General features: G+C 39.8%; 1 protein-coding gene and 1 non-coding gene across 2 annotated transcripts; one reads left to right on the plus strand and one right to left on the minus strand.

The window, feature by feature from the left end:
- Positions 1-4,003: 4,003 nt before the first annotated feature.
- LOC112738787 (small nucleolar RNA R71) lies at positions 4,004-4,111 on the plus strand. The gene has a single exon (XR_003169736.1). It is a non-coding gene; the product is annotated as a small nucleolar RNA R71 (small nucleolar RNA).
- Positions 4,112-24,511: 20,400 nt separating this feature from the next.
- On the minus strand, positions 24,512-25,586 carry LOC140178138 (uncharacterized). Its single transcript, XM_072213387.1, has 5 exons — positions 25,461-25,586; positions 25,236-25,370; positions 25,011-25,123; positions 24,847-24,940; positions 24,512-24,761 (listed from the first exon to the last, which is right to left on the minus strand). The coding sequence occupies exons 1-5, from the start codon at positions 25,584-25,586 to the stop codon at positions 24,588-24,590; spliced, it is 642 nt and encodes a 213-aa protein (XP_072069488.1). The 3' UTR covers positions 24,512-24,587.
- Between the last annotated feature and the right edge of the window lie 149 nt (positions 25,587-25,735).

Genomic DNA, 25,735 nt, shown 5'->3' on the forward strand with positions numbered 1-25,735 from the left:
AAGAGCCAACATATTTAACATTCTTAAACAACAACTTCAAAAGACATATGCACTGTTCAAGCATACATTCAGAAAACAAGAAGCATTGTCACCACATCAATATAATTAAGCTAAGTTCAAGGATGAATTCGAAACTCATGTACTTCTTGTTCTTTTGAATTAAAACATTTTTCATTTAAGAGAGGTGATGGATTCATAGGACATTCATAACTTTAAGACAACGTTACTAACTACTAATGATCATGTAATGAAGACACAAACATAGATAAGCACATAACATAGAAAACGAAAAACAGAAGAAATAAGAACAAGGAATGAATCCACCTTAGTGATGGTGGCGTTTCCTTCTTGAGGAACCAATGATGTCCTTGAGCTCTTCTATGTCTCTTCCTTGTCTTTGTTGCTCCTCCCTCATTGCTTTTTGATCTTCTCTTATTTCATGAAGCATGATGGAGTGCTCTTGATGTTCCACCCTTAGTTGTCCCATATTGGAACTCAATTCTCCTAGGGAGGTGTTGATTTGCTCCCAATAGTTTTGTGGAGGAAAGTGCATTTGAGGCATTTCCAGAATCTCATGGTGATGAGCTTCATACGCCTCTTGAGCTCCATGAATGGGCTCTCTTGCTTGCTCCATCTTCTTCTTAGTGATGGGCTTGTCCTCTTTAATGAGGATATCTCCCTCTATGTCAATTCCAACCGAATTGCATAGGTGGCAGATGAGGTGAGGAAACGCTAACCTTGCCATAGTGGAGGACTTGTCAGCCACCTTGTAGAGTTCTTGAGGTATAATCTCATGAACTTCTACCTCTTCTCCAATCATGATGCTATGGATCATGATGGCCCGGTCTATAGTAACTTCAGACCGGTTGCTAGTGGGAATGATTGAGCATTGAATGAACTCCAACCATCCTCTAGCTATAGGCTTGAGGTCCAATCTTCTTAGTTGAACCGGCTTGCCTTTGGAGTCAATCTTCCATTGAGCTCCTTCCACGCATATGTCCATAAGGACTTGGTCCAACCTTTGATTAAAGTTGACCCTTCTAGTGTAGGGGCGTTCATCTCCTTGCATCATGGGCAAGTTGAACGCCAACCTCACATTCTCCGGACTAAAATCTAAATATTTCCCCCGAACCATTGTAACATAGTTCTTTGGATCCGGGTTCTTACTTTGATCATGGTTCTTGGTGATCCATGCATTAGCATAGAACTCTTGAACCATTAGGATGCCGACTTGTTGGATGGGATTTGTTAGAACTTCCCAACCTCTTCTTTGAATTTCATGTCGGATCTTCGGATACTCATTTCTTTTGAGTTTGAAAGGGACCTCAGGGATCACCTTCTTCTTGGCCACAACATCATAGAAGTGGTCTTGATGGGCTTTGGAGATGAACCTTTCCATCTCCCATGACTCGGATGTGGAAGCTTTTATCTTCCCTTTCCCTCTTCTAGAGGATTCTCCGGTCTTAGATGCCATCAATGGTAATGGAAAAACAAAAAGAAAGCTATGCTTTTACCACACCAAACTTAGAATATTGCTCGCCCTCGAGCAATAAACAAAAGAATAGAAGAAGAAGAAGAAGAAATATGGAGAGGGAGAGGGAGATGTGGTTTCGGCCAAGAGGAGTGTAGAGGGGTGTGTTGTGTGAATTTGATGAAGAATGGAGGTCTTTATATAGGGAAGGGAGGGGGGTTAAGGTTCGGCCATATGGGTGGGTTTGGGTGGGAAATTGGTTTTGAATTTTGAAGGTAGGTGGAGTTTATGAGGTAGGTTTATGGGGAAGAGTGGATGGATGTGAGTGGTGAAGAGGTGATGGGGAAGAGAGTTTGAGGTGATTGGTGAAGGGTTTTTGGGGAAGAGTGTTTATGGGGTTGTGTGAAAGAGAGTGGTGAGAAGAAGTGAGTGGAGGTAGGTGGGGATCCTGTGGGGTCCACAGATCCTGAGTGGATCCTGTGAGGTCCACAGATCCTGAGGTGTTCAAGGATTTACATCCCTGCACCCATTAGGCATGTAAAAATGCCTTTGTACCCAACTCTGGGCGTTCAGCGCCAGGCTGGTGGCCATTTTGGGCGTTCAACGCCAGCACCATGCTCTGTTCTGGCGCTGAACGCCAGACAGATGCTCCTCCAGGGTGTGATTTTTCTTCTGCTGTTTTTGATTCCGTTTTTAATTTTTATATTTATTTTGTGACTCCACATGATCATGAACTTACAAAGACATATAACTAAGAAAAATATAGTTAGATAAATAAAAATTGGGTTGCCTCCCAACAAGCGCTTCTTTAATGTCAATAGCTTGACAGTGGGCTCTTATGGAGCCTCACAGATGTGCAGAGCTTTGTTGAGACTCTCCAACACCAAACTTAGAGTTTGGATATGGGAGTTCAACACCAAACTTAGAGTTTGGTTGTGGCCTCCTAACACCAAACTTAGAGTTTGACTGTGGGGGTTCTGGTTGACTCTGCTTTGAGAGAAGCTTTTTCTGCTTCCTCTCCATGGTTGCAGAGGGAGATCCTTGAGTTTTAAATACAAGGGAGTCCTCATTCCATTGAAGAACTATTTCACCTCTGTCAACATCAATCACAGCTCTTGCTGTGGCCAGGAAAGGTCTTCCTAGGATGATGGATTCATCCTCTTCCTTTCCAGTATCCAGGACTATGAAATCAGTAGGGATGTAAAGGCCCTCAACCTTTATTAGCACATCCTCTACTTGTCCATAAGCCTGTTTTCTTGAGTTGTCTGCCATCTCTAATGAGATTTTAGCAGCTTGCACCCCATAGATTCCCAGTTTCTCTATTACAGAGAGGGGCATGAGGTTTATTCCTGAACCAAGGTCACACAGAGCCTTAAAGATCATGGTGCCTATGGTACAGGGTATTATGAACTTTCCAGGATCCTGTCTCTTCTGAGGCAATGTCAGTTGATCCAGATCACTTAGTTCATTGATGAACAAGGGAGGTTCAACTTTCCAAGTATCAATGCCAAATAATTTGGCACTTAGCTTCATGATTGCACCAAGAAACTTGGCAGTTTGCTCTTCAGTAACATCCTCATTCTCTTCAGAAAAGGAATACTCATCAGAGCTTATGAAGGGCATAAGGAGGTTCAATGGAATCTCTGTGGTCTCTAGATGAGCCTCAGAGTCCTTTGGTTCCTCAGAGGGAAGCTCCTTATTGATCACTGGACGTCCCAGGAGGTCTTCCTCCTTGGGATTTACGTCCTCCTCTCCCTCATTGGGTTCGGCCATTTTGCTTATGTCAATGGCCTTGCACTCTCCTTTTGGATTCTCTTCTGTATTGCTTGGGAGAGTACTGGGAGGGATTTCAGTGATCCTTTTACTCAGCTGGCCCACTTGTGCTTCCAAATTTCTAATGGAAGACCTTGTTTCATTCATGAAACTTACAGTGGCCTTAGATAGATCAAAGACTAGATTTGCTAAATTAGAAGCATTTTGTTCAGAGTTCTCTGTCTGTTGCTGAGTGGATGATGGAAAAGGCTTGCTATTGCTAAACCTGTTTCTTCCACCATTATTAAAGCCTTGTTGAGGCTTTTGATCCTTCCATGAGAAATTTGGATGATTTCCCCATGATGAGTTATAGGTGTTTCCATAAGGTTCACCTAAGTAATTCACCTCTGCTATTGCAGGGTTCTCAGGATCATAAGCTTCTTCTTCAGGAGAAGCCTCTTGAGTACTGTTGGATGCAGCTTGCATTCCATTCAGACTCTGAGAGATCATATTGACTTGCTGAGTCAATATTTTATTCTAAGCCAATATGGCATTCAGAGTATCAACTTCAAGAACTCCCTTCTTCATAGGCGTCCCATTATTCACAGGATTCCTTTCAGAAGTGTACATGAACTGGTTATTAGCAACCATGTCAATGAGTTCTTGAGCTTCTGCAGGCGTTTTCTTTAGGTGAATGGATCCACCTGCAGAAGTGTCCAGTGACATCTTTGATAGCTCAGATAAACCATCATAGAATATATCCAGGAAGGTCCATTCTGAAAGCATGTCAGAAGGACACTTTTTGGTCAACTGTTTGTATCTTTCCCAAGCTTCATAGAGGGATTCACCTTCTTTCTGTCTGAAGGTTTGAACATCAGCTCTAAGCTTGCTCAGCTTTTGAGGAGGAAAGTACTTGGCTAAGAAAGCCGTGACCAGCTTATCCCAAGAGTTCAGGCTGTCTTTGGGTTGAGAATCCAACCATAATCTAGCTCTGTCTCTTACAGCAAAAGGGAAAAGCATGAGCCTGTAGACTTCATGATCTACTCCTTTAGTCTTAACAGTATCACATATCTGCAAGAATTCAGTTAAGAACTGAAAAGGATCTTCAGATGGAAGTCCATGAAACTTGCAGTTCTGCTGCATCAGAGAAACTAATTGAGGTTTCAACTCAAAGTTGTTTGCTCCAATGGCAGGAATGGAGATGCTTCTTCCATGTAGATTGGAATTAGGTGCAGTAAAGTCACCAAGCATCTTCCTTACATTATTATTATTTTCGGCTGCCATCTCCTCTGCCTGTTCGAAAATTTCTGAAAGGTTATCTCTGGATTGTTGTATTTTAGCTTCTCTTAATTTTTTCTTCAGAGTCCTTTCAGGTTCTGGATCTGCTTCCACAAGAATGTTCTTATCCTTGCTCCTGCTCATATGACAAAGAAGAAGGCACAGAAAAATAATAATAATAATAATAGAGATCCTTTATACCACAGTATAGGGATCCCTGTGTGAGTAGAAGAAGAGGGAGAGACAAAGAATGTAATATAATGGAAGAAACACAACTGTGAGGGGGCTAGATATGTGAGATGAGATGTTAGGATATGAATGAATAAATAGAATGAGATGGGAGAGGGAGAATTTTCGAAAATATTTTTGAAAAAGAGTTAGTGATTTTCGAAAATGGTTTTTGAAAAATGTTAGTAATTTTCGAAAATTTTTTGAAATCAAAAATAAAAAATAAAAATAATTAGTTAATTAGAAAGAAATTTTGAAAAAGAGGGAAGATATTTTCGAAAATTAGAGAGAGAGTTAGTTAGGTAGTTTTGAAAAAGTTTAAGAAACAAAAAGTTAGTTAGTTAGTTGAAACAAATTTTGAAAAGATAAGAAGTTAGGAAGTTAGAAAAGATATTTTGAAAAGATATTTTTGAAAAAGATAAGGTAAGAAGATATTTTTGAAAAGATATGATAGAAATTAGTTTTTGAAAAAGATTTGATTTTTAAAATCTCAATTAATGACTTGATTCATAAGAAATCACAAGATATGATTCTAGAACTTAAAGTTTGAATCTTTCTTAACAAGCAAGTAACAAACTTCAAATTTTTGAATCAAAACATTAATTGTTATTGTTATTTTCGAAAATTTGGTATAAAAATAAAAAAAAGATTTTTGAAAAATATTTTTGGAATTTTCAAAAATAACTAAGAATTTTGAAAAAGATTTGATTTTTGAAAAAGATTTTGAAAAAGATAAGATTTTCAAATTGAAAATTTGATTTGACTCAGAAGAAACAACTTGATTTTTTTAAAAATTTTGAAAAAGTCAACTCAAATTTTCGAATTTGATGAGAGAGAAAGGGAAAGATATTTTTTTTTTATTTTTGAATTTTTATGATGAGAGAGAAAGACAACAAAAAGACTCAATGCATGAAAATTTTGAATCAAAACAATGAATGCATGCATGAATGATATGAATGTCAAGATGAACACCAAGAACACTTTGAATGTCAAGATGAACATCAAGAACATATTTTTGAAAAATTTTTTATGCAAAGAAAACATGTAAGACACCAAACTTAGAAATCTTTCATGTTTAGACTCTAAGAAACGAAAAATGCACATGTAAAATAAGAAAAGACACAAAACATGCAACTGCAAAGATCAAACAAGAAGACTTACCAAGAACAACTTGAAGATCATGAAGAACACTATGAATGCATGAATTTTCGAAAAATGCAAGATGCACATGCAATTGACACCAAACTTATAACATGACACAAGACTCAAACAAGCTACACAAAAAATATTTTTGATTTTTATGATTTTTTTAAATTTTTTTGGATTTTTTTTTTTCGAAAATTATATGAGAAGGAAAAAATAAGGATTCCAAAATTTTTAACATGAATTCCAGGAATCTTGCATTCTTAGTCTAAAGCTTCAGTCCAGGAATTAGACATGGCTCACTAGCCAGCCAAGCTTTCAATGAAAGCTCCGGTCCAAAACACTAGACATGGCCAATGGCCAGCCAAGCTTTAGCATGTAATTCAGACATGACATGCCTGACATACCCTACAGTCGTATAAGAGCTGATGGTTGGAAGCCTCAATCCAAAAGAATTTAGACATGGCTTTACAGCCAGCCAGGCTTCACATGCTTCATGAAACACTAAAATTCATTCTTTAAAAATTTTGAATAAATTTTTGAAAACATTTTTTTATTATTTTTTTTTTCGAAAACAAATGAGAAAATTTTAGAAATATTTTTGAAAAATTTTTGAAAATAAAATAAAAAGAAAATTACCTAATTTGAGCAACAGGATGAACCGTCAGTTGTCCAAACTCAAACAATCCCCGGCAACGGCGCCAAAAACTTGGTGCACGAAATTGTGATGTCCAGGCTCGAACAATCCCTGGCAACGTGAGCAACTTGGTACGCATAATCATGATTACACTTTAATTATGTAAAATTCATGGCTCTTTCTTTCCCCGGCAACGACGCCAAAAACTTGGTGCCAATACTATGGTTCACAACTTCGATACAACTAACCAGCAAGTGCACTGGGTCGTCCAAGTAATACCTTACGTGAGTAAGGGTCGAATCCCACGGAGATTGTTGGTATGAAGCAGGCTATGGTCACCTTGTAAATCTCAGTCAGGCAGATATAAAATGGTGATTGGGTTTTCGAAAATAGATAATAAAATAAGGATAGAAATACTTATGTAAATCATTGGTGGGAGTTTCAGATAAGCGTATGGAGATGCTTTCGTTCCTCTGAACCTCTGCTTTCCTGCTATCTCCATCCAGTCAGTCTTACTCCTTTCCATGGCTGGCTTTATGCAAGGGCATCACCGTTGTCAGTGGCTACATCCCCTCCTCTCAGTGAATAATATGCTCACGCACCCTGTCACAGCACGGCTATTCATCTGTCGGTTCCCGATCATGCTGGAATAGGATTCACCCTCCTTTTGCGTCTGTCACTAACGCCCAGCATTCGCGAGTTTGAAGCTCGTCACAGTCATTCAATCATTGAATCCTGCTCGGAATACCACAGACAAGGTTTAGACTTTCCGGATTCTCTTGAATGCTGCCATCATTCTAACTTACGCCACGAAGATTCTGGTTAGGAGATCTAAGAGATATTCATTCTAGCTTATTTCATGTAGAACGGAAGTGTTTGTCAAGCACGTGTTCATAGGGGAGAATGGTGATGAGCGTCACACATAATCATCACCTTCATCACGTTCTTGGGTGTGAATGGATATTTTAGAAGCGAAATAAGATGAATTGAATAGAAAACAGTAGTACTTTGCATTAATCTTTGAGGAACAGCAGAGCTCCACACCTTAATCTATGGAGTGTAGAAACTCTACCGTTAAAAATACATAAGTGAAAGTCCAGGCATGGCCGAGAGGCCAGCCCCTCTGATCTAAGAACCAGGCATCCAAAGATGGTTTACACTGATCAAAGATAATCCAAATACAATAGTAAAAGGTCCTATTTATAATAAACTAGTCACTAGGGTTTACATGAGTAAGTAATTGATGCATAAATCCACTTCCGGGGCCCACTTGGTGTGTGTTTGGGCTGAGATTAAGTGTTGCACGTGCAGAGGCCATTTGTGGAGTTGAACGCCAGTATTTGTGCTAGTTTGGGCGTTCAACTCTGGTTTTGGATCCTTTTCTGGCGCTAGACGCCAGATTTGGGTAGAAAGCTGGCGTTGAACGCCAGTTTACGTTATCTATTCTTGGTCAAAGTATGGACTATTATATATTTCTGGAACGCCCTAGATGTCTACTTTCTAACGCAATTGGAAGCGTGCCATTTCGAGTTCTGTAGCTCCAGAAAATCCACTTTGAGTGCAGGGAGGTCAGAATCCAACAGCATCAGCAGTCCTTCTTCAACCTCTGAATCTGATTTTTGCTCAAGTCCCTCAATTTCAGCCAGAAAATACCTGAAATTACAGAAAAACATACAAACTCATAGTAAAGTCCAGAAATGTGAATTTAACATAAAAACTAATGAAAACATCCCTAAAAATAACTAGATCCTACTAAAAACATACTAAAAACAATGTCAAAAAGCGTATAAATTATCCGCTCATCACAAGTCCTTGCATAGTTAGTTGTACTATTGGTGGTGTAGTAATTTATGACTACATGTGTGATTTAGGAGCATGTGTCAGTATAATGCCTTTGTCTATATATGATGTTTTAAGGCTCCCTCCCTTAAAAAGGTCGGCAGCTCGTTTTGTGTTAGCAGATAAAAGCATTATTACAGTGGCTGGAGTTGCTGAAGACGTTTTGGTGAACATTAAAGGGCTCACATTTCTCACTGATTTTTATATCTTGGAGATGCTCCATAATGATTCAGATAAGCCATCATCAATCCTACTTGGAAGACCATTCCTGAAGACATCAAAATTCAAATTGGATGCTTTTTCAGGAACATACTCCTTTGAAATAGATGGCCGCATAGTGATCTTCAATCTGAATGAAATCATTGACAACCCCCCAGAAGATCGTTCTATCTTCCAGTGTGATATCATAGACGAAAGTGTGGCTGAAGTTCAAAAAGAAGAGTTTGAAGAGAAGCACACTGGACAAGGTCCAAGTGTGGGGACCCTCTTAACTGACAATGAGGACACTTCGCCATTTTCGCAAGTCCCAGATAATCCAGAGCCTGCCCATGATCGAAAGTTAGAATTGAAACCTCTCCCTCCACATCTCAAATATGCTTATCTTGAGGATGAGCAGAGGTTTCCGGTTATTATTGCTAGGGAACTGACTTCTCAACAAGAAGAACAGTTACTTGATGTACTGAGGAAGCATAAGAAGGCAATTGGGTGGAGTTTGACAGACATAGTGGGAATTAACCCTCAAGTATGCGAGCACAGAATATTTTTAGAAGAAGGAGCAAGACCTGTCCGTCAACCACAAAGAAGATTGAATCCTACCATCTTGGAAGTTGTCAAAAAGGAAGTGACCAGATTATTGGAAGCCGGTATCATATACCCCATTTCAGACAGTGAATAGGTAAGCCCAGTACAAGTGGTGCCCAAGAAGTCCGGAGTCACTACAGTGAAGAATGAGCATGGAGAGCTCATAGCAACTAGAGTTCAGAATGCTTGGAGAGTCTGCATTGATTACAGGCGTCTCAACCAAGCTACCCGTAAGGATCACTACCCACTTCCATTCATTGATCAAATGCTGGATCACCTGTCAGGTAAATCACATTATTGCTTTTTAGATGGTTACACAGGTTATTTCCAGATTCATATAGCTCCTGAGGATCAGGAAAAGACTACTTTTACATGTCCTTTTGGGACTTATGCTTATAAGAGAATGCCCTTTGGCTTGTGCAATGCACCAGCTACTTTCCAAAGGTGCATGATGAGCCTTTTCTCTGATCTTATTGAGGACTGTATGGAAGTTTTTATGGATGATTTTAGCGTTTATGGTGATTCTTTTAACCTTTGCTTAGATGGATTATCTAGAGTATTAGATAGATGTGTTGATACAAACCTTGTATTGAATTTCGAAAAATGCCACTTTATGGTAAAGCAAGGGATTGTATTAGGACATGTGGTATCTAATAATGGCATTTCTGTAGACCCAGCAAAGGTGAATATTATTTCTAATTTACCTTACCCCTCTTCTGTGAGGGAAGTCCGTTCGTTCCTTGGCCATGCAGGTTTCTACAGGAGATTTATTAAGGACTTTAGTAAGGTGGCACTTCCCTTATCCAGATTACTGCAGAAGGACATTGAGTTCGAGTTCAGTGAAGATTGCAAACAAGCATTTGATAAGCTGAAGACTGCTCTAACTCAAACCCCAACTGTAAGAGGACCCGACTGGAGCCAGCCGTTTTAAATCATGTGCGATGCTTTCAACCATGCAGTAGGAGCAGCGCTGGCTCAGCGTGAAGGTAAGGATCCTTTTGATATTGCCTATGCGTCTAAGACTTTAGACACTGCCCAATCCAATTATACTACTACTGAGAAAGAGCTACTTGCTATTGTTTTCGCTCTGGATAAATTCCGAGCTTATTTACTTGGTACTAGAGTAGTAGTGTATTCGGACCATGCAGCTCTAAAGTATTTATTAGCTAAAAAGGAATCCAAACCAAGACTTATATGTTGGATACTGCTGTTACAAGAATTTGATTTAGAAATAAAGGACAGGAGTGGTAATCAAAATTTAGTAGCGGACCACTTGAGTCGCCTTGAACATATTAAGGATGATTCTACTCCTATAGATGATAATTTTCCTTTTGACAACCTGCAAGCAGTATCTGAGGTAGTCCCTTGGTACACACCTGTTGCTAATTATTTAGTTAGCCGCACATTTCCTCCACATTTCTCTAAACAACAAAGAGACAAGCTGAAAAGCGAGTCTAAATATTATATATGGGATGACCCATATTTATGGAGATGTGGCGCTGACCAGATAATTAGACGATGTGTACCTCAATCAGAATTCCAGTCTATTTTGGAGGCCTGTCACTCATCTGAGAGTGGAGGACACTTTGGCCCTCAAAGAACAGCTAGAAAGATCTTAGACTACGGATTCTGGTGGCCTACTCTTTTTAGAGATGCTGCTGAGTTTTGTAAATCTTGTCACCCATGCCAGAAATTTGGTAACATATCCAGGAGGGATGAGATGCCTCAACAATATATGCTTTTCGGTGAAATTTTTTATGTATGGGGCATTGACTTCATGGGTCCATTTCCAAATTCTAGTGGATATTTTTATATATTGTTAGCTGTGGATTATGTTTCCAAATGGGTGGAAGCAATTCCTACCCGCACTGATGATGCTAACACTGTTGTTTCCTTTGTGAGAAACCATATTATATGCCACTTTGGATCACCACGAGCGATCGTGAGCGATCAAGGCACCCATTTTTGTAACAGGAGACTAACAGGATTGATGAAGAAGCATGGGATGATCCATAAAGTTGCAACAGCTTACCATCCCCAAACTAATGGGCAAGCCGAGGTGTCAAACAGAGAAATTAAGCGTATCTTGCAAAAGATAGTAAAGCCTCATAGAAAAGACTGGAGCACCAGACTACAAGATGCACTATGGGCATATAGAACAGCATACAAGACACCCATTGGGATGAGTCCCTTCCGCTTGGTTTATGGAAAGGCTTGCCATCTCCCAGTTGAAATCGAACACAGAGCCTTCTGGGAAGTTAAGGAGTGCAACATGGGAATTGAGAATGCTGGAGCTGAAAGAAAGTTGCAACTGCAGGAACTGGAGAACCTTCGCCTGGAAGCTTATGAGAACTCCAGAATATACAAGGAAAAGATGAAAGCTGTGCATGATCAAAACATCAAGAAGAGAGAGTTCCAACCTGGAGATTGTGTCCTCCTTTACAAATCTCGACTGAGGCTCATGCCCGGTAAGTTGAGATCAAAATGGGAAGGTCCATACAGAATAGAGAAGGCTGAACCATACGGAGTTTATCACCTAAGCCATCCTTCAAGCTCTAAACTTATTAAGGTTAATGGACAACGCCTGAAGCTATACCATGGTGAGAAGGTGCAGAAAAATAAGGAGCTTGAGATCTTCCGTCTGGAAGATCCCCACATCGCAGTAGATTGAGCTATAGAAGCGTCCAACTTACGGACGTAAAAGCAAAGTGCTTGGTGGGAGACAACCCACCGTGGTATGATCGTTCTTTTCTTCACTTTTAGTTTTTCTTCTTTAATAACTCTTCTCTTTATTAGTACTTCCATGCTCTTTCATATGCATGTTTTTATATTTCTTTTTTTTTAAATAAAAAATAAAAAAAAATTTTCGCCGCGCGACGCGATCGCACCAGCGACGAGTCCGCGTGGCAGGAGGAGTAAAGAAAAATCAAAATGAACAGAAAGTTACGCAGGAGGAGCGCTGGAATTGTGCCAATGGCACAAATTACCCCACGCGACCGCGTCACTTGGACATCATGACCTCCCACGCGACCGCGTGCCCCACGCGGCCGCGTGCCCTGCATTTTCGACGTAAAAGGGTGCACAATGCTATATTGTGCGAGAGTGGTGCTGGATTGGTGCTGGAAGCACAATCCTTGTCACGCGACCGCGTCGCCGACGCGGCCGCGTCGATTATTCTCTGACGCACACTCACGCGATCGCGTGACCCACGCGATCGCGTCACCCAATTTTGGCAATTAAACTGAATCGAACAGAGAGTTGTGCTGGAGCGAGGCTGCACTCGCGCCAGTAGCGCAACACCGGTCACGCGACCGCGAGACCGACGCGATCGCGTCATCTTACTTGATGCGCACCCACGCGAACGCGTGCCTTCCGCGGCCGCGTCGCATGCTCCGCACTGCTAAACCTCAATTGCCCAATTATCTTATCTTTCTTTCCTCCAAATCCTAATTTTTCTTTCCCCTCCTTCTTTCTTCTTTCCCCCTTCTCCTTTCTATCTCACTCTCTCTCTCTCTCCTCCATTAACAAGGTTTTACCTTCTTCTTCCTTCTTCTCTTTTCTATCATTCTTATTATATTATGTATATATTATTATATCCTTTTTCTTTTCTTTTTCTTTTCAAACTTTTATTTTTCTTTATTCTTCTTTTCCCTTTTTACATGGTGTTAGACATTTTTTGAGTCATTATCCCTCATTATATGCTTGTGACTTGTTACAATTCAATTGACAATTATTACCTTTAAGGGATTGCTTGCATGTTCAATTTCATACTTTTTATATCTTGTTTAACATGCACGCCATGTGTTTGTGAAAATGCCCATATAGCATTATGCACTTCTCTATGTTACTATACTATTCAATGCTTGCTTTTCACAACTTTCCCTTATTATTTTATTAATTGAATTCAATTGTCAATACAAACGTGATGGTTTGTTACAAAGTAATGCTTGGTCTACGCTACTCATGCCTTTGCCTGCATGCCAATAAACCTCTTGCATTCCTTTGTCCCACGTGCACTTGCTATATTTCCATTGATGAGCTTTTCACATGTAATCCGGACCATGTGTTAATGCCATTTATCTTTATTATGCATTGACTATCACTTACAATACCCTCTTCCTTGCTCTATCTCTTTGAATTTAATTCCCTTTCTCTTCCCTTCTTTCAAGATGGCCACCAAGAAAGGAAAAGAGAAAGCTACTTCCAAACCACCAGCAAGAAGAGGAACTAAAAGAGCATTAGTGGCAGAGCCTTCTTCAACCGCAGTCAAGCCCTCAACAAAAAGAGTTAAGAGGATAATAAAGGTTGACGACAAGGAAAAAGCCTTTCCAGCAAAGGACACTGCACGATTTCCCAATCGCTACTATGAGCAGATGTTCCCTATCCTAGCCGAAAGGAACTATAACAATGAATACCTTCTTATCCTCCCGTCCAATATTGCCGCCTTTGTTGAGCCACAAATTGAGCGAAGACAATGGGGTTTCCTACGGAGACAGCCAAGGCAGGTCAATCTCTCTTGGGTAGTTGAGTTCTACTCCAACTTCTACATGCCGACCCTGCAGTCTGTTTATGTCCGGCAGAAGCAAGTCCCCATCACAGAAGAGGCCATTCAGCAAGTTCTGAATCTTCCCCCTATTCCAGCAGGAATGGACGCTTTTCAAGAAGCCACCCTTCAGCGCCAGAGATACCAATTTGACTGGGACTCCGTCCTCGGAGTCATTGCATTACCTGGCAGCCGTTGGATCTACGGATACCACCGTACCCGCCCTAAGGAAATCTTGGCTTCCGCACTTACCTTGGAGGCTCGCGTATGGGCACAGATCATGTCCCATTACGTCTTTCCGAGCACTCATGAGTCCTCCTTCACTGCAGACATGGCTGTTCTACTATGGTGCATCCTTACAGACCAACCTCTGAATCTTTCAAGGCACATCCAGAATGCTATGGAGCATGTACAAATCGCGGGCAACCTACCTTTTCCCGCCTTGGTCTCAGATCTTGTCTCAGCAGCCGGAGTCTCCTACAGAACTGGGGACACCAAAGCCATGCTTCCACGGGATGATCAATATATCCCTTACGGGAAATACCTCAGACTTTCAGCAGCCACTACAAGCCAGCCTACTGAGCCAGTTGAAGATATTCCTTCTTCAACACCACAAGCATCTACAACTGAGAAATTGCTCCAGCAGATACTTGAAAAATTGGATCGGCATGAACTGAAAGCTAAGATGAGAGAGCGCCGTAACGAGCGCCGATTCAAACACCTCAAGGAGCTACTCAAGGGACGCTTCAGGGACTCAGACACCCCGGACTCCACTTCCTTTACTAGCACTGGGAGCCATGATGGTCCCAACTGTGGAGATACTGCTACCAGCCCACCCCTGTTTCTGATAGATGGCACCGAGGACGGTGCAAAGCCTTAAGTGTGGGGAGGTCGGTCAGTACCTGACTTCCGGAGGTAAATTCTCTTCTCTGGCACCAATAATTAGGATATTTTAGTTAGATTTTCTTTCTTTTATAGAATAGAATAAACTGCATAGGTTAGAATAGTTGCATGCATGTTCTACTTGATTGAAAAGACAATAAGTTTCTTTTAAAAATCTATCTTTGGAACAAAATTTCACTAATTTTTCAAAATTTTTATGATAAATCTGCTTAAGTTGTATTTGGAACATGATGTTTGAGCTAAAGAACACACAACCTGTGAAAGATTTGAGCCTTTATGTATGGTTACATTATTTAACCATAATCATTTTATTCTTGTGTGTTTACTTCTCTATGATTGTAATCTATATTTTGTTTTATCTTATATGTCCAGTATTTATTATATTTACATGCTTGCACATGATTGAGGCCATTATTTATTTAAACTCACTTATCCAAATCAAGCCTACCCTTCTCAATTACCTTTGTTAACCACTTTGAGCCTTTAAAACCCCATTTGTTCTATATTTTACCACATTACTAACCTTAAGCTGAAAAACAATTGCATATCCCAAATTGAATCTTTGGTTAGCTTAAGATAGAATTGTGTATGCTAGTTAAGTATGGGAAATTATGGGAACAAAAGTTGTTGAGGGAATGTGTCATGAAAATTTAAAGGGAATTTGGATACCTACTCATGTGAAGATATGAGAATGAAAAACCTATGTGCATTAATAAGCTTTATTTATTTCTTTTTAAAAAAAATCAATAAATAAGGGGACAAAAATTACCCCAATGTTAAATTTAGAATTCAAATATCAATGCACATATGATAGAATTAAAATACAAAGTTGAAACATGAGTATGGGTTGATAAAAGGGAATTATGGGTAGCTAAGCATGAATTTAAAAGTATATAGAATATATGTATATTAGGTGAGAGCTTAGGTTAATTAAAGATTCAATTTACAAAGCTCACTTAGCCATATGTATATCCTTACCTGCACCTTGGCCCCATTACAACCCTGAAAAGACCTCATGATGTTTGCATTGGTATATTAACTGTTGTTGATTGGTTAAGAGAAAAACAAAAGTTAGAAAACATGACTAGAAAAGAATTGAGTGATCACCCTATACACTAGAGATTAGAGCGTACATACATTATCAGTGAGGGTTCAATGCTTAAAATTTCATGTTTCCTGCTTTCATAAGCTATCTTCTTGCACTTTTATCGGTTTTATTGTATAATGATAGAATTAGTGGAATTTGAATTGTAACTGTTTTGAAGAGCTTATTTACTTTTGATCAAGTGGACAATAATCATATAGTTGCATTTATTTATATACGTAGGATTGCATTACATTTCATGAGTTTCTGCATGTTCATACTTATTTTCTTGTCTCCTTCAATTTAGCATGAGGACATGCTAATGTTTAAGTGTGGGGAGGTTGATAAACCACTATTTTATGGTTTATATTGTGTTTAATTGTGTGGTTTTGTCATGATCCTTGCCCACTTATTCATCAATTTAGCATGCATTTAGATTTTCTTCCTAAATTCAGTACATGTTTGAAAATTGCTTCCTAGAGACTTTAATTATTCACTTTTAATTTTTCTTTATTCCATTCGATGCCGTGATATGTGTGTCAAGTGTTTCAGGCCCCATAGGGCATGAATGAGATGGAGATTGGAGAGGAAGCTAGCAAAAATGAAATGAACACAAGAAATTGAGGAGATAACCAGCGAGAAGTGACGCGGTCGCATGGCTCACGCGACCGCGCGAAGGAGTGCAAATCGCAGCGACGCGGCCGCATGGCTTGCGCGGCCGCGCGGATTGGAAAGCACAGGCGACGCGGTAGCGTGGACGACGCGAACGCGTGGAAAGGAAAAAGCGCAAGCGACGCGTCCGCATGGACGACGCGATCGCGTGACATGTGCGATCTGCATAATCTGCAGAATTCGATGGGAGCGATTTTGGGCCTTATTCCGGCCCAGTTTTTGGCCCGGAACAGCAGACTAGAGTCAGAGAATATGCAGAAACAAGAGACACATTCATTTAGTAGTTTTAGATCTAGTTTTTCACTCTCTTAGGTTTTTCTCTCTAGTTTTAGGATTTTAATTTTCAATTGATCTTAGCATTGGAACATTGAGAAGAGTTATTTCCTCATCAAGGCATCATCATTCTAGTTTGTTCTCTTAACTTGGATTTCATCTTCCATGTTCTTTGTTATGTTCAATTTTGTCATTCAGATACTTTTATGATTATTTAATGCAAGGATTATTTCTTTTTAATTCAATTTCAATATCAATAATCATGTCTTCTTTTAATTTCCTTTCATGTGCCATGGATTCTTTATTTATAATGCGTGAGTAGTTCCCTTACTTGATGGGGAGTTGATTAAAAGGAACTCTTGAGTTGGAAGGATTGAAAGAAAATTTGTAATTGGGTTAAATGTTGGATTGCTATCTTGTTACCGACGCCAATCCCTTTGAACTAAGTGGGTTGCAACTTGTGAACAGATCTGGCATTCCCACTTGTTTGACTTTCCTTTACCTAGTAAAGGATAACCAAACAGAACAACCATTAATTATAAATTAATCTTACAATCACACCATCAATGATAGAGATTCCAACCAATCAACTCCCAGTCAAGGCTTTTATTTATATTATTTAAATTCCTCAATTTAATTCCCAATTTACCTAGCTCAACTTCTTGGAACATCTGATTAATAAAACAGCACACTTTTCTGCAACTCGTTGGGAGACGACCTGGGACTTAAAACTCCCAGTAATTTTAATTTAAACTCTCTGTGACATATTTCTAAATTGATAGGCAGATTTTCGGTGAGTTAAGAACTATACTCGCAACGTAACCATTTTAATAAATTTTTAATTCACCAGCTTCTGCTTCCCATCAGTCATCATGCCCGGGGATGATGCCCGCGGCGTCTTCTTTAGTGAAGGCGATAGTGGGGAGGTCGGATGTTCTATCCCCTTCCCCGAGATGGTTTACCTCTTTGAGGTGTCTTTTTCAGGATGATTTGGAGATTTCTCCTCCTGCGAATCCTCCGTTGATCATATGGACGTGCCTTTCCGGGGTGTGAGGAGGTTGTTCAGCTTGGCCCTCCTCTTCATCCCTTCTTCTCTTTTTTGGCTCATCGGTTCTGTTGGCAAGGAATCAGTCTAGTCTTCCTTCTCGAGCCAATTTTTCTACGACATTCTTCAAGTCATAGCACTCGTTGGTGGAGTATCCGTAGATCCTGTGGTATTCGCAGTATTCGGTCCGACTTCCTCCCCTTTTGTGTTTAATTGGGCGAGGAGGTGGGATTTTTTCTGTGTTGCATATCTTCTGATAGACATCCACAAGGGATACCCGAATAGGGGTCTAATTATGGTATTTCCTGGGTTTCTCTGCGGATTGGTCTTCTTTTTTCCTGAAATCTTTATCCTTATCCCGAGGTGGGTAGGAGAATCTGGCTTTGGAGTTTTCTCCTAATTGGAAGTTCTCCTCCATGTTGATATATTTCTCGGCCCGTTCTTGTACCTCGTTCAGGAATGTCGGATGTTTCTTGGATATGAAGTGGATGAAGGGTCCTTCCCATAGGTCGTTAATGAGCCCCATAATTGCCGCCTCTGTAGGAAGATTCTGTATGTCGAGGCATGCTTTGTTGAATCTCTCCATGTAGCTGCAGAGGCTTTCCCGATCTCCTTGTTTAATTCCTAGCAGGCTGGGAGCGTGTTTTGCCTTGTCCTTCTGGATGGAGAACCTGGCTAGGAACTTCTTGGCGAGGTCAAAGAAACTTGTGATCGATCTTGTTGGCAGGCTGTCAAACCACTTTATTGCCGTTTTGGACAGGGTGGTCGAGAAAGCCTTGCAAGGGGTTGCGTCCGAGGCATCTGTGAGGTACATCCGACTTCTAAAGTTACTGAGATGATGGCTTGGGTCAGACGTACCATCGTACGGGGTCATGTCAGGAGCTTTGAAGTCCTTTGGAACTTTAGCTTTCATGATTTCCTTTGTGAACGGATCTTGGTCCGTGTGGGGGCTATTCTCGCGGTTGGATCGTGTGATTTTGGTTTTCAAGTCGGCTTCGAGTTTAAAGAGCTTGTCTTCCAATTCTCGACGTCGTCTTGTTTCTCTCCGAAGATCTCGCTCTGCTTCTCGTTGACGCTCGGTTTCCTGTTCGAGCTGTTTGAGGCGATCCTGCTGTTCACGGATGGTGTCCAAGATTTCTGTATTCTGAGGTTGTTTGTCTCCCTTAGACTGGTGTACTTCCTTTAGGGAGGTTGGTATACCATCTATGTTTTTGGCTGGTGTTCCTTCTTCTAATCCAGAGTTATGGTCGTTGGTAAGGTTGTTTGCCATGATGATGGGATGACTTCCAGGCCCCGGCAATGGCGCCAATTTTTCGAGGGTTGCCTGAAATGGGGAGGTCGATCTCAGTGAGATCTTCTGTACTGATCGGGGTTGCTGTGTCTGACTTGTTGGATTAGGAGGCGCTGTTGGTCCTCGTCACCAGAGGGGGTGGTACCTGCAAGAGACTCCGATGCTTAAGTCAGTACAGGCTTTAGGCAGGTTTTTTTTGTAGAATTGGAGTATGAGTTATACCTGGGTGTTCCAATATATTTATAGAAGTGTTGAGTGACCTTCCTTGAGATAAGTTTGTTATCTTATCTTATCTTTTGTGGGTGAGATCACCTATGTTTTGGCCAGCCGCCTTCTGGTAGGTGGTGACTCTTCTTTCTTGGGCCTCTTTGGGCCTCTGTGGTGATTCGTCTGAGCTCTTTGTGAAGAGGTCGGCAGTCGACCAAACTTCAAAGAGGTCGGTCGCTTTGTCTTTGTCCAACTCGGACCTTATAGCTCGGTCCAGGGTATGAACAACACCCAAGCTTAGTAATTCACCTAGGTGCTAACCCAATCTAGTTAACGAGAACCAAGTGAGCTCTAAACCTAGCACTCTTTTGAAATCGAACTCTCAAACAAAAGATTAAATGGCTTTTGTGTGTACTACTCTCTTTGCCTTTTGAATTTCTCAAAGTAAGTTTGAATCTAGACAAAAAAGAAATAAGAACACACTCAAATAACAAAAAAACAAAGGGCTAATTTTATTATCTAATATATGCACGAATTAGTTGCCTTCTTCCTTGAATGAATCATCATATATAGAGCTTGAAATCTTTTCTTCAATATTGGAATAATTTCGATTTTCATCAAGCTAGCCATTGAACTATTCATTGTTGTCGTCATTGGCATTGAAGAGTGAATCCTTCCTTCTATAGATTGATATCAATGTGTGACATCTGTGAATATCTGGTCTTGCTTATGATTAAATCAAGGGTAAAGTACTAAATTGGTCTCTAGGTTTGGGCGTAATTCTATTTTGGTCCTTAAGGTTTAAAGTGTTCTATTTGAATCCAAAAAAGTTTCATTTAGCATCAATTTAGTCCCACAATGAGGTCAAAATTAATAATTAACAAAATGTCCTACATAACAACAGTTCAAGAACAAAATCGATAATCTAGAGAACAAGTACAAGCTCCAGAGGCACAAAATCAACCATTGATGCATCAATACATTTATTTATCATTTTCTTTAGTTTTATAGAAAATATTTTATTTATATTATAAAAAAATAATAAATAAATGTATTGATGTATCAATGGTTGATTTTATGCCTCTGGAGCTTGTACTTGTTCTCCAGATTATCGATTTTGTTCTTGTACTATTGTTATGTAGGACATTTTGTTAATTATTTAATTTTGACCTCAATGTGGGACTAAATTGATGCTAAATGAAACTTTTTTGGATTCAAATAGAACACTTTAAACCTTAAGGATTAAAATAGAATTACGCCCAAACCTAGGGGACCAATTTAGTACTTTACCCTTAAATCAATCATGTGATGTTTTTGTTTGAATCATGATTTGCTAATTGATTGCTTTCTTTTTTCTGAATTCATCCTTAAAAGATTGCTAACTATATAATGAAGGCCAATCTTTAAGAGTGAATCTTTCAAATTTGATCTCATGGAATTTTTCTTTTTTGATGAAAATTATTTTGGAAAGAATATATCACAATAAATGCTTATTTGCTTGATGTTTTCTTGTTGAAAATCAGAATCTATCAAGGCTTTTTTGTAACGGAAAAGCTCTGCATACAAGCCCTAATGGCTTGTATGCTTTACAAGTTCATTAAACAATAAGATCAAAATATGCGCTGCTTCAGGTACGTTGATTACACGCGCTATATAACATCGCGCGTATATCTAACTACCAGATTTAAAATATTTCTTTCCCTTTTCGTTTTTGTTATTTTGAGATTTCGTTCTTCTTCTTCTCCCGCGTTTACCCTCCTTCTTCTCCATTGTTCTTTTCTTCTCCTTTTCTCACTAGCATCTTCTTCGTTTAGGTTACCTTTGTCTCTCTCTGCAACTCGAGCTTCGTTTTCTATTTTTGATTTGTTGTTTTCCGAAATCAAAGTTTGATCTCGTTTTGAAGATAATGGATCATTCAACCTCAGATTGTCATCTGAATGCAGGCGAAGTGGATTATGAGTCAGAATCTAACGAAGTCCCTGAGGTTTGATTTACATAGGATTAGTATGAAATTTCTTTCAGTAATTTGTATAGCATTGTGTAGTTGAAAAATTGCTGAACATTGACTGTGAAAGTAACACGTTTACCTGAATCTGTCGATTCAATGTATTAGTTGTGATTAATTACCTGGAATTTGTAGCAGACGCTCGGGTGTAGATCAATTCTTGTTTGGGTGTATTTTAGCTAGAAGTGTGGGTGTATCTACACTTTACTGGTTTTTTGTTATTTTAATTTACTTGTTGTTGTTCAGCTGTATTATAACAGACATGATTAGATGTGTTTTTAGTTTTTGAGATGGTGTATATCTGCATGCTGTGTATTTACAGTTTATGGCTTTAAAAGTCATTCTGTAGTTGAGTTGTTGCGGTTCGGGTGTATCGTATTAGACATGATTGGGTGTATTTGAATCATATCTATGGGTGTATTTACAGTTCTGACACGGTGTATTTTGCAGCCTCTCTCAGTTGTTGATGACGAGCTTGTTCCAAAGGTCGGAATGACCTTTACCACCCTTGAAGATGCTGGAAAATTTTACAGGAACTACGCCAAGGCTGCAGGTTTCTCTACAAGAGTTCGGTGCACAAATAGGAAGGGAAACGAGATTAAGAACTAACTGATTACATGTAGCAGAGAGGGAAAATGGAAATCTAAAATATCTCCGACCGAGAAGACCAATCCGACAGCCGGTCTAAACTGTCCTGCAAGAATTTATATACACACATTGAAGGATGTCGGTGCTTGGATCATTTCAAAGGTTGTGCTGGATCATCCACACCCCTGCTGTCCAAGCAAAGCAGAGATGCTCAAACAGCACAGGGAACTAAGCATGTCCATTCGTCGTACGATAGAGAATAACGAGGAGGCCGGTATCAGACCAAGCAAAACCTACCAATCATTTGTTGCGGCTGCCGGGGGTCACCGCGAGTTAAATTTTATCGAAAAGGACGTGAGGAATTACATTACCAGGGAAGTGCGGAATGTTTCCGAACAAGAAGATGCAAAGGAATTCGGGAAATATTTCTTAAGAATGAAAGAGAAGAATCCGAATTTCTTTTTTGAGCTCCAACTCGAAGAGGATCAATCGATTAAGCTGGCTTTTTGGGCCGATGCAAGAAGCAGAGCCGCCTTTGAGTATTTCGGAGACGTCATTTCATTCGACACCACCTACAATACAAACAGGTAACAAACTGTTCCTGTTTATGATGCCAAATTAATTTATTTTTACGAATCCGCAGTAGAGGTGTATATTGGCTGTTTCATTGGGTGTATGCGAAGCATTTGTTAGGGTGTAGCTAATGATTTTGCATTCTGGACCATGGTAATTTGTTTCAGGTATAATTTGGTCTGTGGTTCTTTTGTCGGGGTGAATCACCACGGTCAATCAACACTTCTCGGATGCTCTTTGATGAAGAACGAAGAAATTGAATCATTCAAATGGTTATTTCAAAGCTGGCTTCGTTGCATGGGAGGAAACACTCCGAAAGGGTTTCTCACCGATCAGTGCGCATCCATGAAAAGGGCTTTAGAGGCCTGTATGCCAACAACAGTTCACCGCTGGTGCATTTGGCACATCATGAAGAAGATTCCAAGCAAATTAAACGGGTACAAGGGACATGCCGATATCGAACAAGAAATGAGCCAAGTTGTTTGGAACTCTCAAAGCAAAGACTCATTCGATAGGAATTGGAACGATTTTCTGCTGAATTTTGGTCTTGGGGACAACAAGTGGCTTTCAGGTAATGTCTTTTTAAAATATGCATCAGAGGTGTAAATTGCATGTTTTCTCGGGTGTATTTATAGACTGTCTTTGGGTGTATTATGCAAATCTGTACGAAGACCGTCACATATGGGTTCCTATCTATCTGGATCACCATTTCTGGGCAGGGATGAGAAGCACACAAAGGAGCGAGAGCATGCATTCATTTTTTAACAAGTATATCACCCGGAACAGCTCGCTTATTCAGTTCGTCAAACAATACGATAATTGCCTCGGAAGCAGGGAGCAAGCAGAGAGAGAATCAGATGCTGCAGATTTTCATACGGTCATACCGTGTGCAACCAAATCCTGCATTGAAGCTCAGTTTCAAGATGCGTACACTCACGCAAAGTTTAGGGAAGTCCAAGCGCAATTCAGAGGAAAGGCGAATTGCATCACCAAACTAAAGAATTCCGCTCTAGGCTATTCAGTATACGAAGTCGGAGAACAAGTTTCCAGCTCAATATTCAACAAGTTCGTGGTTACTTACGACTCGGTTGCAGCCGAGGTAAAATGCCATTGCTTATTATTCGAGTCGAGAGGGATACTGTGCCGTCACGCACTAAGCGTGTTAAGCTTCGAACAAGTAAGCCAAGTGTCACCGAGATACATACTGGAACGATGGAGCAAGAAGGTAAAGAGGCGACACACACACATCAAGAGCAGCCACGACGAGCCACTAATGGAGCCAAGAAGCAAGAGGTTCGACCAATTGGTTTTTCGTTCGCAAAATATATGCGAATTTGCCTCCGAATCGGAGGAGCTGACTGCAATTCTGCACCGTGCGTACGATAACGTCATGGCCGAGATGGAAGCATTAAAAGCCAAAAGGAAGGGGACATCTTCTTTATCCCACGAAGACGCCAACTTGGAATCCGTTAACGAGCTTCAAAGCCCGTCAAGGATTCGAACAAGAGGACGTCCAAAAAACAGGCTAGGTTCAAAGCTGGAGAAACAGATCGCAAATGCCACAAAGAAGAAGAAGACGAAAGTTTTAAGCGAGGTAAAAGTAATGTTCTTTAAATTTGTGGCGATTGAGTTTATTTTTCTCGTTAATAGTTTAGGTAATGTGTGTGTGTTATATTTCAGATAAACCTTTTTTATGCTGCATCAGCGGCGCATTCAAATTGCAGCCAATATCAAGGACACGTTATGAGTTATCAGTTCAGGGTACCAGCAGCAGGGGATAACTCGTTGGGTGTATAGTTTTACAGAATATGGGTGTAAAAGCACCGTTATTTTGGGTGTATTTTCGTTAATTCACAATTTAGATATAGACACATATATAGATATATATAAAACAAAAGCTGTAAAAATTCTCAGGTTATGGGTTTATATTTGATTTGATGTTTTTCTTCATATTTTAGTACATGTAATTCATACATTTTGAATACAGCGCAGACAGTTTGGGTGTATATTTTATACAACCTTGGGTGTATTATTAGACTTGCGTTGGGTGTAGCAGTTTATAATTTGTGTTTATATATGCCTTGATTTTTTCCTTCATATTTTACCACCTGTAATACAGCTTTTGAATACATCACAGACAGTTTACCAGCACAGATAGTTTAACTATGGGAAAAAATATACATAGAATAGAAGTTGTTGATAAATGGCAAATATTTACATCATTTGTTAATTTACAAACTACCCAGCAGATGGATTACGCAGTTTCTATATCAGCAGAATTAATCTGACAAAACGGACTTAATAATATAGAGGATGGCTTCGACAGCCTTATAGCACTACTTTCTCTAATTGCCCGATCTCTCTGTGTATTCATCTCACTCAATAGTATCCGGGATGCGTACTCCACTCTATAGTGGTCCACCTCCTCCTACAATTAAAAAGTATATTCTTTTTAAACAGCAATATTAATTCAGTAAAGTAATACAGAGTTATATGGTTCTAAAGACAGTTACCTGTGGCCAATTATCCCATTGATACTTCCCCTTTTTGATGTTTTCCGGCTCAATTATCTCCATCCACTTCATAACGTACACAGCGCAGTCATAGCTGAAAACGAAGAAAATAAATTACAAATCTCATTTACAAAAGTTTAATGTTCAGAGTTACAAATTTATACCTTGTTTTTTGGCCAGATATTTTAACATATGGTGATTTAATTTCCTTCTCCCTCTCCCCTTTCTGAAGAGGTTCCCCGCCGGCATATGTTATCAATCTTGAAAATACATATCCCTTAAATACGAAAACAAATCAGTAATACACCCGAATGAATGGACAAGATACACCCATTACAACTAACGAAATAGACCTATCTATTAAAGTAAAGAAGACAGAGGCAACTTACAGTGAATTTATTAATGTCCTTTCTCTCATCGGTGGGAGCCTTTTTGTGTAGCGGGTCAAGTATTTGACATTTCCGCTTTCTTGTATTTATCAGCCATAACCACCAATGCCCCGCGTAGCAGACAGGGGCAAAAATCTGAAGGATTGCCACACATGAACAGTGTGTTATTTTATTTTGCAAATAAGTAAATAAGCGTACTAACAAATTTAGCAAACGAAAACTTACATATGGGTGCGAAGTCAATTTTTTTCTATCTATGAAGGGAATGAAACTCGGGTAGGCTTCCACCCTGAATTCCTTTTTCGTTTTCGGTGATACGAATTCCCCGTTTGGGTGATCCGAAAGTGCCATGCACTGCAAGAATGGGAAACAAGAAATGAAATACTAAACTTACACCCAATCGAACGTGACAAATACACCCAAATCAATACAGAAAATACACCCGAAGTTCTTAGAAGTAACACTTACCACAATATCGGGGGGGAGACAATATATTTGTT

The sequence above is a fragment of the Arachis hypogaea genome, chromosome 13 (genome assembly GCF_003086295.3).
Source record: "Arachis hypogaea cultivar Tifrunner chromosome 13, arahy.Tifrunner.gnm2.J5K5, whole genome shotgun sequence".
Lineage (NCBI taxonomy): Eukaryota > Viridiplantae > Streptophyta > Magnoliopsida > Fabales > Fabaceae > Arachis > Arachis hypogaea.